The 16,726-nt window shown below is 34.7% G+C and overlaps 1 protein-coding gene across 5 annotated transcripts in view; it reads right to left on the bottom strand.

Annotated features, from left to right (window-relative positions):
• Window positions 1-1,169: 1,169 nt before the first annotated feature.
• EDEM3 (ER degradation enhancing alpha-mannosidase like protein 3) overlaps window positions 1,170-16,726 on the bottom strand; it is a 64,864-nt gene continuing 49,307 nt past the window's right edge. Inside the window, exons 19-22 of one of the 5 annotated variants that reach the window (XM_058430511.1) lie at window positions 13,608-13,793; window positions 12,285-12,332; window positions 4,713-5,141; window positions 1,170-4,103 (exon numbers count right to left, since the gene is read on the bottom strand). In XM_058430511.1, the coding sequence (XP_058286494.1) occupies window positions 4,732-5,141; window positions 12,285-12,332; window positions 13,608-13,793 (644 nt within the window). In that variant the 3' untranslated portion in view covers window positions 1,170-4,103; window positions 4,713-4,731. Of the gene's footprint in view, window positions 5,142-12,284; window positions 12,333-13,607; window positions 13,794-16,726 lie in introns of all 5 variants that reach the window. The other 4 variants (XM_032136581.2, XM_032136582.2, XM_032136586.2 and 1 more) reach the window with 4 other exon arrangements.

Below are 16,726 nucleotides of genomic sequence, written 5' to 3'. Positions count from 1 at the left end.
ATACACTGCTCCAGCCTTGTTTTCCTCCCACCTCTCCAACTGCTCTTTTTCATTCCTTTCTACAAAAGTCCTTCCTCCTCTGCTGTCCCCAGATTCTAGGAATCTCAGGGCTCTATTTTAGATCTTCTCTCTTCCCTATTCCACACAGTCTTCTTGGTAAACCTCATCTCCTCTCAAGGTTTTGAGTCCCAGCCAAATGCTGCTTATGTCCATGGTAGGTGTGCAGTACACATGGGATTGGTTGAATTGTGCAGAAACACGAGATAGGAGGATTCTGGGGTGATTTTGTTTTGTTTTTGAGACAGGGTCTCCTATGTTGCCCAGGCTGGTCTCAAAGTTCTGGGCACAAGTGATCCTCCCAACCTCACCTTCTTGAGGAGGAGACGGGATTATAGGTGTGCACAACCATGCCCCACCTCGTGTGTATTTTTCATGTTCTCTTCTTTCGCTGACCTAAACTACTTATTTTTAAAAGCATAATGCTTATTTTGGAAACTTACGAAAATACTGACATACACAAATAAGGAAATAGCAATTGCCTACAATCCAAGATAACCACTGTTAGTATTTTGGCTATTTAACTAGACCCTCACTCCATGATTTCCATCACTCTCTATCCCCTCACCATAATTTTTTCTTCATAAGCTCATTGTCCTTTTTATTTACTACTTTATTTTCTATCTTCTTTACTACATTTTGTCCATTTGTCCACTACAACCCCAGGTCCTATAATAGTGCCTGGCATACAGAAGGCATGCACGCACTTAGTCTTTGTTGAATAAATGAGTCAATGTCATTATAGATATGTGTGTGTGTGTATATATAAAGTGTGTATGTATATATGTGTATGGAGAGAGTGAACAAGCACTGGATCATACTTTATATACAATTCTAGAGTTTTATTCACTTAGCATTACCTTTGTGCATGCTACTGACTTGTTGAAAACCCTTCAGTGATGTCTTAGAACAAGGTCCAAAATCCTTACTTTAGCCCACAAGCTTGGGTTTCTACAGCCTAAAATGTCCCCAGAATTCACTCCCCTGAGGATAAAATCAAAGTTTAAAAAACAAAAAAACAAAAACAAAAAGGAAAACAGAGTGATAAACATCAAGACATAAAAGTATAAAGATATGCACAGTGACTCTAAAAATTCAAATTAAAACTAAACTGGAATATTTACATATTTTATTAAATCTTTACAATCAGTAATTATAATCAAATACACAATTATATACAGGATTATATACATTTTGCCCAGACTTTTACATCACAGTACATAGTTTCCCTTAGAAATATTGTATACATTTATCACCAAACAATAAAATCCAACAACAGTAGTGTTACAGCACCTGTTAGTACAGACATCTTTTTCATAAATTACATCATAAGAAAATATACGGCTGTAAATTGGGCTTTTAAAAATGTCTTTTATAAAATCTGAACATACAATATTTCATTCACAGAATGTTTTTTTTTCTATGTTCTGACTGAAGCCTTGTGCATAAAACGACCGGCTGGAATATTTACTAAATTCTACCCCCCTCTAAAATTATAAGCAGTATTTGAATTACTTATGCTGAGCTTTCTTCATGATGAATTTGGCATGGGGTTTGGGGAGAGAACAAATGTTGGCTTTACTATAAAAAGGTTGTGTGATGGTAATTTAAATTTTAAAAGCTTCTTGAGAGAGTAATTACATTAGTGAAGTTAAAATCAGAAAGTGTACAATTTTTCATTTTACTAATACTGTAAAGAAAAAGGGAGACGTATAATGCCAAGAGTTAATTTGTTCTGAAACAATTATACTCTTTTTGGAAGCCTATTGCAATTTAAGAAGAAAAAAGAAAACCTGCCTAACAAAGCATTCCATACCAAACGTATCTAGTAAATTACAATTCTTTCACACTTAAAACTTTATGGGAAAAGTATTGCAAATAAGGGCATATCATTTCAATGAACTTTTATATGCAGAAAAAAACTCTAGCTATTTTATTTTTAGTAGGTAAACAGATTGTTTTAAAACTTGAAAATACCTGAATTAAGTACTTGCTCTGATATCTCTTAACTTTCAGCTAAAATCCTTACTTGATTCTAGATTTGTAAACATTATATAAATCTTTCTTAAACAATTTTATGGCTGTGGTGATCACTTCAGCTATATTTCTAAGCAGTCAACATTTAACTGAGGTAGACCAGATGTTTCTAAATTCGGGGTTTCATAGAATCCCCTGAATCTTTAGCAAGTTACTAAAATGTCTATAAAAGGTAACTAAAAAACAAAACACTAAAAAAAAAACAACTAATGCCTTTGGAATTTTTAATGAACTCAAAAACTACTTTGTGGCAGTACGTCAAGTAAGTAAATGAATGTAGAGTCAATTACAATGTCGGAGTTTTTTAGACGAACATTATATCCTCTTTTCTTAACTAGGGAAATATTGAGTATAATTCCTTCTGGGTATCAAGAAAAAGTGGTTAAATTTTTTCCTTTTCTTTTTTTAAGGATTTACTTCTCTAAACAAGTGAACAATTTGCTTCTAAGCGTCAATGAAAGGCAACACCTCCCTCTAATGGCCAAAGGAAGAGAGTGGCAGTAAGCGGGCTTTTCCAATGTGTCACACAATCCTTCATGCCATTAAGTTCTTCTTGTTGGAAAAGAAATTAGGTTGTTTTGAGAACTTAGAAAAGTTAGTTTTAGACAACAATGACTTTCAGCTACAAATACAAAATCAAATCCATGTGTATAAGGCTTCTGTAATCAATGTCTTAGAGGAACATCTGCTCATTTTCTCCAAGCCCCAGTCCTATAAATCAAGGCAAGTCAAGTAATTAAGCTTCAGCTATTTTGGCAGCTTTGCAATTAAAATGAACAAAGCACTATATCTATCCTTCCATATACTGTATATATTATAGTTCTATCTTGTTACACCAAATCTCACATGCAGAGAGACTAAAAATATCCATTTTGGTTTCAGGTATAATTAAAAGCCAATAGGGGTCTTGCATACTCTTCTTTTTCCCCCTCCCCGAAGTGAATTCTCCATCAGATTTACTACTCCCTGACTCAATTATATTTACCTGGAATATCTGAATGCAGGTATTTATCCTCTCAGAAAAGAATATGTTTACCTGGGATCTAAACATACTGTACACGAATATACATAACTACAATACAGCACTGCTGTTTTTAACAGCTCCACTTATAGCTCATCAGTACCTCAAAACCGTGTTTTAGGAAAAAGTTTTGTGTAATGTTATGGTAAAGAGAAGAAAATTACGTCTCTTAAATATTACTTTAGAACTGATTCAGGCAAGTTTAAAAAATAAATAAAATGAATAAAGCCATGATTTCAACTACAGGGCTGTCTACAGACATCAACAACAAAATTTAAAAATTTTTAAGACTTATATGTGGCCAGCACCAGACTACAACAACAACAACAACAAAAAAAAAAAAAAAAAAAAAGGGGGGGGTGGAATTCTCATTAAGCTATATGGCTATATGTAGTTGCTATTGTACTTTTTTTTTTTTAAACACAGGTCACCATAGACTAATTTTCAAGTCCATATCGGAAGGAATATCTGTTAAAAACAAAAACAAAAACCATGATTCAACAGAAAATGTGACAGACTACTTAGGTGCAACTTTAGAAACCTAAGTTTCAAAGGAGAAAAACAGTAGTTACTCCAGGAATTTTAAATCACTAACCACAGTTTTATCATGGCTCTATAAGACAGAAAAATGGAACAAAATGTATATAGCTGTTGGCGATACGAGCCTTGTGGCTCAAATTGCATACCAAACATGGGATGGAGTAAGGCTGATGGCTAGAGGTAATCACCTCTAAGAGAAATGAACCGGAAAGGATTTATAATCTACCCTACAAGGATATAATGCTAGGTTCCATTTCAGAGTAGTCACAGCTTTCCCTAGGGAAGGCCCAATGGGAGGTTCATATTGCAACATTATAGTTTCTCCCTTACTCCATTTTTCAGAAGTATTAAATAAGCAATCTCCACAATATATTATATGACCTTTTTACCTGGTCCCACTGATTAGTCTTTATGCAGAGAACTCACTGAGAAAGTACACTGGCTTCACCTTTGGTTTAAATAAAAAAGACATTGTTAAGAAGGAAAAAAAATCAAGTCATCTTGATCATTTGTCACTAAATGAAACAAGAGAAAGCGATGAGCACAGACTGTTTTCACCATAAATGCATTTGCTTCATAACCACTTAGGTCACTTAGAGTGTTTTGTGAAGGCAGCATAATCAGAATGCCACAATATTCGGATGCATCTTCCCAAAAGAGCCTCTAACCTCCAAACCAAGAAAGGCGAGTTTCCTTTAATTAGAAGGCTACCAAACTCCTATTCCCCACTCCACTACTAAATGAATGTTGTTTCTTGTCTATCCAGAGACTACAGAAATCTGGTTCGCAGGAATGCTCAGTAATCTTTCCCTGGCCTGAGGTGTTGCAGGGTGGTGCAGTGCTGCATTTGAAGGGGGAACTTTGGATTTCCATTTTTGATGGGACAGTTTTAAACAAGGTCAATTCTAACACAGCATGCTCCAGATTCCTACGATAACTACGCCAGTCAGAACGTGGTTTTTCATCACCATACTTAAAGCCTCCCATTAGAAAGCCTACTTAGTATTAGGGTGTCTATTAACCACACACAGTTTACCTTTTCTTTTTAAATACCTACCAACAGATCGTTTAGCAAGTCATAGCTCATCCTTCTCCATCATTTCAAATGCTTCTATATCTTCATTCCAGTCTGCTAATATGGAGTCTATAGGCTGGACCTTTTTACCCCAGCTAACATTAGGATTGGAATCTTCCTCAGTTTCTGATTGTTCTTGAAGCTGGTTATCTAAATCTGTACATTCACCATTAAGATTTGTAGTCTCATGGTTTTCTGTGGGATTAGAAGTCTGTTCAGAAGGGGAAAGGCTTGCAGCATTGTCCGTATCTGCTGGAGATAATGATTCTGGGTGAGAGTCTAGAGAATTTTCCTCAGAAGACTCTTGATCAACCAAATCAACCTCCTGAGAACTTGCTGAAATCTGTCCACCACTCTGATTCTGAGAATCATTTTCAGAGGATGGTTGTTCTTCATTTTCCATTTCAGGATCTGTATGAGAAAGAAACAAATCTCATGCTACTTCTCTAAAAAAATGTACTACTACACTTTCCAAAGCATATTGGTTTTTGCAAGAAGATGAAATAAAAAGTGAAAGAGAATCACGTTAATGCAGAATGGTGAGCATCAGCACTGAAATGAAGACTGTCTTTATGCAGTCACATTTTCCTATAGATTCACTGTGCAAAATGTGTCAGTGTTAGAAAATAAACGTTCTTCCAAATTGGAAGGAATGACAATAACTAAGACTGACATCAGTGGACATTAGTAAACCAAGAAGTACACTAACCAATAATAATATTAAAATATATAGAGATTTGCAATGTATGGCTAAAATGTATTAGATACCTAAAGCTTATGCATGAGAACATATTAAACAGAATCCATTTTAAACAGCATATATCATTGCTATATTTTTAAATAATATTCCTTTGAAAAGTGAAATTCCTACTCAGTAAGTCATAAAGATGCAGATAACATAGATTTTTTTGAATGACTAAGGGTATTAATGTGACTGATCAGAAATATTTTCACAAGAACTGAGATTATTTACAAAATTCTGTTATTTTAGGCCTATGAATTATAAGATATAGTCATTCTAAAATCCACTGGAAGGCTGAAAAATGAGTTAAACCTCTTATAATGAATATACAGTGAAACCACTAGAGGCATTTTATTTAGAGTTCCTACAAGAAATTGCTTAAATAGCATCGACGCCTACATGCTACATCCTGTTCAGTCTCTGCCTCTGTGATGCAGTCGGCCAGCAAATATCTTCCAAGTCATCATTTGCATAGTGCTAGGGATAAAATGAGGAGCAATACCAAATGCTATACCTGCCCTTATGGGTCTTATAGTCCAACGGGAGAAAAAGATATTATACAAATAATCACGGAAAATAAATAGAAAACTCACCTGTGACACGTTATGAAAGAGAGATAAGGATGTTGGATGCTCAAGTCCCTTATGTAAAATGACACAGTATTTACATACAACTGACACATATCCTCCCATGTATCATCTCTAGATTATTTTATAATCTCTCTATAAAATCATCTCTAGATTATTTTATAATCTCTCTATAAAATCATCTCTAGATTATTTTATAATACCTAATACAATGTAAATGTTATGCAAATCATTGGTATACTGTATTGTTTGGAGAATAATGACAAAAGATGTCTCTGTATATTCAATATAGATGCTTTCTTCTTCTTGAATATTTCCTATCCACGGTTGGTTGAATCCATGGGTGCAGAACCCACAGATACAGAGGGAGAACTGTAAGGAGATTTGAGAAGTTTCTTCAAAAAGTTCCTTCAGAAAGTGACACTTGAGCTGGGGTTTAAAGTATAAGATAATGTCAAAGAAGGGAGGGAAGAGGATTTATTTAAAAACCAGAAAAAAAAACAAAGGAAATGTAGACATGCAGGAAGGTGTGGGTGGGTACTGTTGGGGCACAGAAAACAATTCCCCAAAATATGGTGCTTCAGTGTGATGAATTCTCGGAAAACTGAAAGGTCTCAGAAATAAGCCTCAGAACCAAAATCTGTCTCTGACCTTCCCCTGCCTGTCTCTCTGATCCTCTTTCCTGAAGCAACTGGGGGGATTCTCTCTTGAATTTTCTTATCTAAGGAAGCTTCTTTCCAAATGAAATGCAGTTGTCTCAAGAATCCCTCCCTAGGACTCTCATCAAATAACGAGAAAAAAATGAGCCATCAGAGAAAGTAGAGACTAGGGGTCCTCACCACACCCAAACAGACTTTTCTTCTGTTCTTCTGAGGACAGCTGAGAGATTAACTGGGGGACTTTATCTAGACACTATGCAAAGAGAATCCTTTACCAATCATTGTCTGAGCATCGGACCTCTTCATTCCCTAGTATTCCTCTACCCTAAGAAGAGGGTATTTAAGCTTCAACCACCTGTCCCCTTTCATATTTTGTATGGCTCCTGTGCACACACGTACACATAATAAAATTATTATGCTTTTCTGTTGTTAACCTGTTGTTGTTGTTTTTTTTTTACCAGGGGTGTCAACTGTAACCCTTTATGATGGGGAGGAAAGGGATCACCCCTTTCTGCCCATACAATGCATATATGTTCACCCTGATTAGGTGGGATTACTTGACTCTGAAAGTTTACATTCTTAGGGGTTGTTTTTTGGAGGGGAGGGTCAGCGGGGGGGCGGATTGAGGAGTTCCACACAATCTCTGTCTTCTAAGCTGTGAAAAAGGTACAATTTAATTAGGCAATTAGGGAAACCAATGGTGCAGACCAAAGAAAGAAGGTAGCTGGCTACTTACAGCTTATTTATCCTAGGTTCCCTAAATTCAAGAGAGAACAAAAAAAAATCTCCAAGTTTCTTTCTAGATTGTATTATTCCAGATTAGAAGGAGAGGAAAAGGCGTAGGGTTGTTTTACCTGGTAATGAAGATTGTGCTTGTGATCAAAAACTCTCCTGGAGTTACATATACAATATTATTTTGGAAATCTAGCTGATGTAATCGGACAAGAAAGTAGAATAATCAGTGTAAATATAGAAAAAGATCAAATTATTTGTATTTTCAGATTGTGATCGTACACTGTCAAAGCAACTTTAATAAAAAAATACTATTAGAATTGATAAAATTTGGTAAGAAGACTATGCAAATACCAATAACTCCTTTGTAGTAACAATAAATAGCTAAAAATATAATCATTAAACCTTTTCATAATAAAAATAAAGCTACAAAACACAGAATTAAATGTATTATAAAAGGTGTAAGACCCATATTGCTTAAATAAAATCATGAGAACATAAAACAAGATTTGATTATATTTATAGGTATATTCTTAAATGAAAAGTCTTAATATTTAACATTTTCCTAATTTATATGTAAAGTATGCAATTATATAATTTCAAAATGAATCTCATTTGTACTTCTTGTTTTCATTTTAGAACCAGATACAATTAATCTAAAGTTTCTATGGAACAGCATATGTCAAAGAGAAGTCAAGAAATTCTAAGAATCAGTGAGGGGAGAGTTGCCCTATCAGATAATAAAATGTACTCAAAACAGCAAACTGTTTTATTATTGGCACAGGAATAAACAGATTAGTAGAAGAGAAGGGTAAGTCTAGAAGCAGATCCAACTATGCAAGAATATTTGATATATAGCAAAGATGGTAGTTTAACTGAAGGAGAAATGAGTGGTTTGCTTCATAAATGGTATTTAGTAACTGACAACTCAATTGGAAAGACTCCTAACTTATATTTTAAAATTCCATATGATTTAGAGACCAAAATGTAAAAAATGGTAAACATGCCAGAAGAATTTAGGAAAATATTATGTAAAAATAGGATGGAGTGATCTTCTGAAGTGAGACAGAAGACCCAGGAGCCTTAAAGGAATTAGTATTTCTGATTACATAAAAGTGTTATGAAAGTTACATAAACAAAGTGAAAAGATGACACATTGGGAAAATTGTGTGATGACATGTTGGGAAAATGTGTGTGTGTGTGTGTGTGTGTGTGTGTGTGTGTTTATGTGTAATCTCTGTCTCTATATGTGTGTCTTTTCTAGAAAATTTATAGAACCTCTATTTCTTTATGAGTATGTATGTAAATATAGGAAAAGAAATGCACACACACACAAACAGAGAGGTCCTATAAAATATCTAGAAAAGACACAGAATCTTATTTAAAGAAGGCAAAACACGAAACGTATGACTAGGCAATCCATAAAGAGAAAAAACAAAAAATATACCTATAAAGGGAAATATGCTGACTAAAATAGGAAGAAACATGTACTCTCATATCTTGCTGGAAGGGATGTGAATTGCTACAACCTTTTTTGGAATGCAACTTGCAACATCCATTAAAATGAAAAAGACCCATATCCTTTCTGCCAGCATTTCATTTTAGTAAATCTCAATATTCTAGAAAAAAGTATGCATATCTAAGAAGATATGTACAAGAATGTTACCTACACCATCGTATACAGTGGCAAAACAAAAACCTGGAAATAATTTGGATGCCTAATAGTGACATGGTTAAATAAATTGCAGCTTTCAAAAGAATAAGTTATGCTATCCTACTAGCTTGGAGGAATGTCTTTAATATAGCTTTAACTGTAAAAGGTAAGTTACTGAATGATACATATATTTAGAAATGTATAAAGCACTAAGAAGAATATAAAAGATTACACATCAAACTGTTAACATTGGTTGGTTATCTCAGAAAGATGAGAGATTATTTAAAAGTTTTTAACACACTTCTGGATTGGTCAATTTGTTACAAGTTTAATTTTATAAAGTTTTCAGAAAGATACCAATAACTATTCTATGCAGCATTATAGGAAAGTCACCAGGGGCCAACTAAATTTAAATGCAGAGAAACAGAGAGAGAGAGAGAGAGAGACAGAGAGACAGAGAGAAGAACTTTGAAGAAGATGCCCATGGAAGAAAATATTTTGGTTTTCGCAAGCTGAAGGAGCTATAGAACCAGAAATAAAAGCAACAATCAGGAAAGTAAAAATGGCAGTTAGAGAACTACAAAAAGATAGAAGAGTTAAAGTCTGCCACATTGCTACAAATCTTGATCCTAAAGTGCCTGTTTTCACCAGTATGTGAGATCAAAGTCCTAAGAGCATAACAACCACAATATTAAATTCAGGAATGGTACATCAGAAACATAGAAAGAATGGAGAAAATCTCAAAATACAGAGAAACGAAATCAGTATGTTTTAATAATAAAAGAGGAAGTGAACCTTGGCAAAGACTTAGAGATTGGATGTTTTACAACCAATCATTCATTCATTCATTCGTCTGTACATTAAATGTTTACTGAAAGCAAGGAATATAGAGATGAGAAGCAGCTAAAGAACTATTTAACTATCATAGTAGAACTGTATTAAAAGGACACCCTTAAATTTTACCTAGGAGAATAAGAAAAATTTCATAAAGAAGGTGGCATTTGAAATTTAGGATGTCTAAATGTTCTCAAAGAGGAAAAGGGCCATGGGGGAGGAAAAGGGATTGATGGGGAACTTCTAGAAAAAGGGAAGAGATGGTGCAAATGTGAAAATGCATGAGAAAACATGTCTTGGATGGAGAAGGGAAGGTTAAGTATCAATTCTGCTAAGAAGAATGTTTCAGATGTTTCTCTCCAGGTAGAGTTCATCTGCATATGTACTAGATTTTTCTCCTAGGAATCAAATCCTTTCTAACAGAAACTTAAGGTGTGCAGTTCAGCTGTAGAACAGATTCACGCCAATCAAGTTCGGTAGGGGATAATCAGGAAAAGTGACCCTGCCTGACTTAAATCAGAGCATTGCAAATGATGGAATCTTTTTTTTTCTTTCCTCCATTTTCTCTGTCTGGCTCTTTACCAGATAGACACAAATATAGTAGCTTGAAAGCATTTGTCTAGAGCCCTTAAGGCACTATAGGCTTACACTCTAAGTTGCAAGCATGACAATGTATTGGAACTTAAAAATGCTGATGTTTTTTCCCTGTGAGAAATACTATTGAAAAAAGGAAATTTACTATTAATTGTAAACTGCTTCAGTTTGGACCTAAAGGTAACAAAACATTGCCTTTTCTTTGTGGGCACAGGGTTGGAATAATTAAGTACCTTTACAAACTGAAATTTTGGAAAAATGAAACGCTGAGAGATATGATACTGAAAATTCTGTTCAACAATAGACTGTGGATAGCTTAACTTTCAGAAGTGTCACAGGTTTGACCTAAGGAAGCAACATCACTTGATAAAATGCTAATGCTTTTTGGCTTCTAAATGTGTATTAAGATGACCAGAAAATTTCTGCTAGCAGAACAGTTTCAGATATGTCTATACTAATGGCATGGACTTATCAGAATAAGAAGACAGGAGTGAAGGCTTTTTAAGGGCTTCTATTTTCTGTATTAAATATGAAAAGGACTTCTTAATCAGCATTGTGTGACTTCACAAGGAAAAATATGTATTTGTGGAATGACATTTCTAGAAAAGGCAATCTGGAGAACATTTTATTGTTCAGATTTTAAGGATGTTGTTACTTAGTGTACTTATATAATCTGTTAACTAGTACCCGTGATGGTACAATATGGCCTGATACATAGCTGGGAGACAGAAAAGGGGTGCTTTATGAATCTTGTTCAATATTTCTCAAAGTGTAGCTGAGGAAGCAGCTACAACACAATCACCTGGGATGTTTGTTTGAAGTTTCAGATTCTGATTCCCAATCATAAAGTCTGTATCAGAAAGTCTGACTGAATATTTGGAGCAGGACTCAGGAGCCAACATTTTTAACAAGTATATCTATTGATTCTGATGCAGGGGAGAAACACTGATGTATGTAGTAATGGTATAGGACAAATGATAACTGCTACAGACTGTGTAGCTTCTTAGGATATCCTAAGTGAATACATTTGTTGATTTCATAACACTATTATCACTGATTTCTGTTACATTAATAAACAATTAGACTGTATTTTGTTGCTAATTAATATAGCTGTACAGTTCTATAAAGAGCTATTACACAAAAAGGGGGCTTTTCAATACTTTTATCAAAAGATCACTCTATAACAATCACAGTTCAATAAATTTATAGACTAAACTTTTCAAAAAATATCTTTTAAATAATGCCCTTTTAATGCAAGGTCCTTAAGGGGATACTGTTCACCAAGAATTTTTATTTTCTGGGAGAATTAATCATGTCTCATACCCTTTCTCTGGTATAGGAAGCACATGCTTTACCATAATCCTGTAGTCCTAACCCATGTACCATACATACACAGGAGCTTTTAAAACAAGTCAATACTTTAAATATTTTACATTGTGTTCAAATAAAAAGTGATCAAAGTAATAAATACTAAAACAACAATGCCTTTGTTAGAGTGACTCTTGTATGGACATAGACATAGAATTCATCTATTATATGGGATGTATAATTATTAGAATTTGTTATGACGGGATCAATTAAAAATTATGTGACTGCTGACTAGACATGAAAATAATCTAATTATGTTACACAAGGTATTATCATGGTATCCACTGAAACAAAATTATATATGTATTTGTGTGTGTACACACACACACACACAAATACATATATACGTATATAATTTAAGGCTTGTTAATGCAAGATACTTACTACTATTAATAATGTAGCTTGGAATCATTTTACCTTTTAATATTGCTGCTGAAATTCCAGTGGTAGCACAAAATGGGGGAAAAAAAGCAAATGCATTAAAGAGTTACATGAAATAATAAAGAGTTACAAGAAATAATAATTTGCCTATGTTAGATGTGCCTAAATGCATATATGTAAGCAAAAAGATCTGAGTTTAGAAAAGGGCCCAGGAAAAAAATAGAGGATTTAAGATTAGAAAACCTTTGTATTCTGTTCTGTTTCCATCTATACATTGTTATATACAAACAACCTACTTGCTCACTCCATTGCTCATAAATAACTGACATTTCAAAGAATCTCAAAGAAGAATAAAGCAATACAAGAAGACAAAATTAGGCTAGCATGATTATGCTAGCATGATTATCACCGAACATTTTTTTTTTAAATGTCCCACTTTGAAGTCACATTGAATTGAATCAGTTTCCTACATATCTGTCAAACACCCCAGGGGATGTAACAACCCTGTACTATTATGCAACTTCATCTATTTAACGGTATGGGAGAACTTTAGCTCTCTCTTCAGGTCTCTCCAGCAGACGGGAAAGACTGCTACCACAAGCAAGATCTGAAGGCTCACATTGCCTCATTTCTCCTCTATCCCTGGGTGTGAAACTATGTAAGAATACTAGTAAGGCCTTGCATTTATATTGTAATTTGGGTTTCAAAGAGATTTCAAATTACTAACAAACATTTTGGCCTACAGAGGACTATCTACTCTCATAAATTAAGACATACTATCTTGTTTTTCAGAAACAGCCATTTGTAACTCTTATATCCATGTGATAAACTTAGATCTCATTGGGAAGAAGCTGCTAGATTTCTATTGCCTTCACCAAGACAGCAGTCATTTGATTATAGGTGGCCTGTTGAGACCAACTACTATGATATTGTATACAACATTCTATATATGTCTTCTTATTCATTATAAAAGACATGTAAGATGTAGTATCAGTGAAATCAAATGGTGAACATTTCCGGATGTTAAAATGGCTTTCCTGAAGTAGTCTCTTGTATTTTTATCACCTGAACAGACTCATGGCAAAAATTACAAATTACACTTAAAAACGTACGTCTAAAAACATTCTAACTCAGAAAACAAAGCAAAATAAATGTTTTATTATTCTTATTTCCAAAAGAAAAATATATTTTGAAATTATCTTCTAAAAGTTTTACTTGTTTTCCCAGTGAACCCCCAAAAAAAATTTTTTGTGACTCATTCTTGTTATCAAACTAGCAAAATTAATACTAAGCTGCATAAAAAAACAAATGGTATTTTACTCTTACCTCGATCTTTTGCTTTATCAGAAAGGAGCACTTCTACCTCCTCATATTCCCGGATGGCATCCAGTATGATACTTCCTTCTTTGCTGAATAAGAACAGCATGGGGATCTTGATGTCATCCGTATCCTTTCCATCACCTGCCATCTGGAACAGAGGGGCAGTATCACTGCTGCTCCCCTCATTGTCATCTAGCCAGAAAATAAATACAGCAAACATCAAAACATCTAGCCATTAAAAAGATCTATCTACTAATTGTTACTGATTTTTTACAATGACAGAATTAATTTTATGCATCAAGAACCATAAAAACCAACATAATTTTTGGACCCACTAATTCTCATAGAAATGTATCCAAAAGAAATAATTCAAAAGAAGCAAAAAGCCCTATGCCCAAATAATTTTACTAGACTATTTATAATTGTAAACAACTGTATACCATTATGAAGTAAATTATAATGACCTACTTGATAGGACACACAGAATAATAATACATTTAAAAAGTAGAATACAAAATTCTATGATTATGACTATAAAAATCTCATATGCTTATGGTAAAGCCTAGAAATGAAAAAAATCAATGACTTGGATTACAGTGATAGAACTATGAATGAATTTTATTGTTGAAAATTTCCACTACTGGTATGATTACATTGTTTTACCAAACTAAAAATGGACATTTCTTTTTTATATAATGCACACAAAGAATAGTTATGACTATAGTGCTTCTTCCTCTGTAAGCTAAACTAAACAGTATTGCTATTTTGCGTTGGTTAAATAATAGTAGTAGAACTATTAATAGTAGTAGTACCAGCAACATGCTGTTTTACTGGAGACGACAATCACGACCACCTCCAACTCGCATGCCAGTCTCCCAGAAGAAACTGTCTGTCCTGTCTCAGGGTGCTCACTCTCATAGGTCCTGCTAAGTGCAGAATGTATGACCCATCCTCTTAATAATAACTGATTAGACAAAAGATGGCTACCTGATCCTGAGTCTCTCTGGGGGACCTGGAACTGGCACACAGAAAGACTGTTTCAGTTAGCAGGGGGTAATAGTCCAGTTAAATGACACAGACTTAGGGGCTGAGGCTGCAAACTAGAATGGCCATTTTGGAACTGATGAACAAAGAGAGACCAGGCTGGTGAGAAGCTGGAAAATGAAGCAGAATTGCAAAGAGAAGCAGGGAAGAAAAGTTCAGAAGGACCCAGAGGTAGAGATATAGAGAGAAAAGTGAAAAACATTCACTATCATGGATCCTGGTGATTTTTAATTCCCACTTCTACCTCCTGGTGAATCCTAGTTGTATTTGTACTATTTAATTCATTGAAAATAATCCATTTCCGTGTAGTGAAAAAACCTCCCTTCTTAAACCAACGTAATTATCTCCTGCAGTCACATGATTTCTAAGATAATTCGTACTTCCAACCCTTCCAACAAAAAACAGCTAATTCCTAATTTATTCATTTATATACAATTAAAACATAAAAACAAAATGCTTTGTCAGAAACAAAAAACTTAGGAGAAAGAAGTCAACCCAAGAAAGTTTCTCATTAAAAATTAAATTTTTGGCTGGGCGTTGTAGCTCATGGCTGTAATCCCAGCACTTTTGGAGGCCAAGGCAGACCACTTGAGGCCATGAGTTTGAGACCAGCCTGGCCAACATGGCAAAACCCCTTCTCTACTAAAAATACAAAAATTAGCCAGGTGTGGTGGCGCGCGCCTGTAATCCCAGCTACTCAGGAGGCTGAGGCACAAGACCCACTTAAACCTAGAGGTGGAGGTTGTAGTGAGCCAAGATCATGCCACTGCACTCTAGCCTGGGTGAGAAAGCAAGACTCTGTCTCCAAAAAAAAAAAAAAAAAAAAAAATTCTGAGAGTAAGGATCATCATCTCTTATTTATTTATCCACAGAACCCAGTATAGCATTTTCCAACTAATAGCTACCAAAAAAAACATTTGACAGGCCGGGCTCGGTTGCTCACGCCTATAATCCCAGCACTGTGGGAGGCCAAGGCAGGTGGAACACCTGAGGTCAGGTGTTCAAGACCAGCCTGGCCAACATGGAGAAATCCCGTCTCTACTAAAAAGAAAAAAAAAATACAAAAATTAGCCAGGTGTAGTGGCAGGCACCTGTAATCCCAGCTACTCGGGAGACTGAGGCAGGGAGAATTGCTTGAATCTGGGAGATGGAGGTTGCAGTGAGCTGAGATCATGCCACTGCATTCCAGCCTGGGCGACAGAGCAAGACTCCATCTCAAAACAAACAAAACAAAAATTGACAATTATTGCATACTATAGAAGATCATGAGAATTAGACTTCACTGAAAAATATAAAAAACCAAAATACCACACAAAGAAATATTTTTAAACATTAATGCATAAATTCTACACTTCATACTTTACATTTTCATTTTGAAGTCTTGGTAAGAAATGTTCAAAATGATAGTGACGGTTAATATACTAAATTCTGCAATAAAACTAATCTAAGTGTGGGAAATACCCAAGGATAAAGAGGATGATTTAAGTCAGGGGTAGGCAAATTTCTTCTGTAACTGGCTAGATGATGAATAAATATTTCAGGCTTTGCAGTTCTCTCCTGTAAGTACTCAACTCCATCACTGCAGTTCAAAGCAGTCATAGACAATACACAAACAAATTGGCATGACTGTGTCCCAATAAAACCTTTATTTACAAAAATGGGCAATGAGCTGGATTTGGCCTATAGTCTTGTAGTCTGCCAACTGCTGATTTAAGTCATTAAACAGGACTTCTCCTAATGTTTATTAATAAAATTTATGCATCCATTAAATCAACATAATAAGTGTTAATATTCTATTTTACCTCAACTATTTTTTTTTTTATTTACCTTAACTATTGGGTGGCGGGGAAGGGGGGGAATCCAAAATGGATTTCCGTGTGAGAGAAGCTGTACAAAAGAACTCACAATCAGCATATGACCCCAGGTCTTTCAGTTCTTTCTGAATGTAAACTCCTATTTACTTTAAAACAAAAATTTATATTTCCCCTGATAGTCATGGCCTATTTATCATGATATAAGTGATTGTCTATGAAAGATAAAAAAGTAAAACCCACTAGTTGATACATATAGGTAAGATGATT

This window comes from Hylobates moloch, unplaced genomic scaffold (genome assembly GCF_009828535.3).
Source record: "Hylobates moloch isolate HMO894 unplaced genomic scaffold, HMol_V3 SCAFFOLD_18, whole genome shotgun sequence".
Classification (NCBI taxonomy): domain Eukaryota; kingdom Metazoa; phylum Chordata; class Mammalia; order Primates; family Hylobatidae; genus Hylobates; species Hylobates moloch.
Note: the sequence above shows the minus strand (reverse complement) of the source record. Positions and strands in the feature narration are given on the sequence as shown.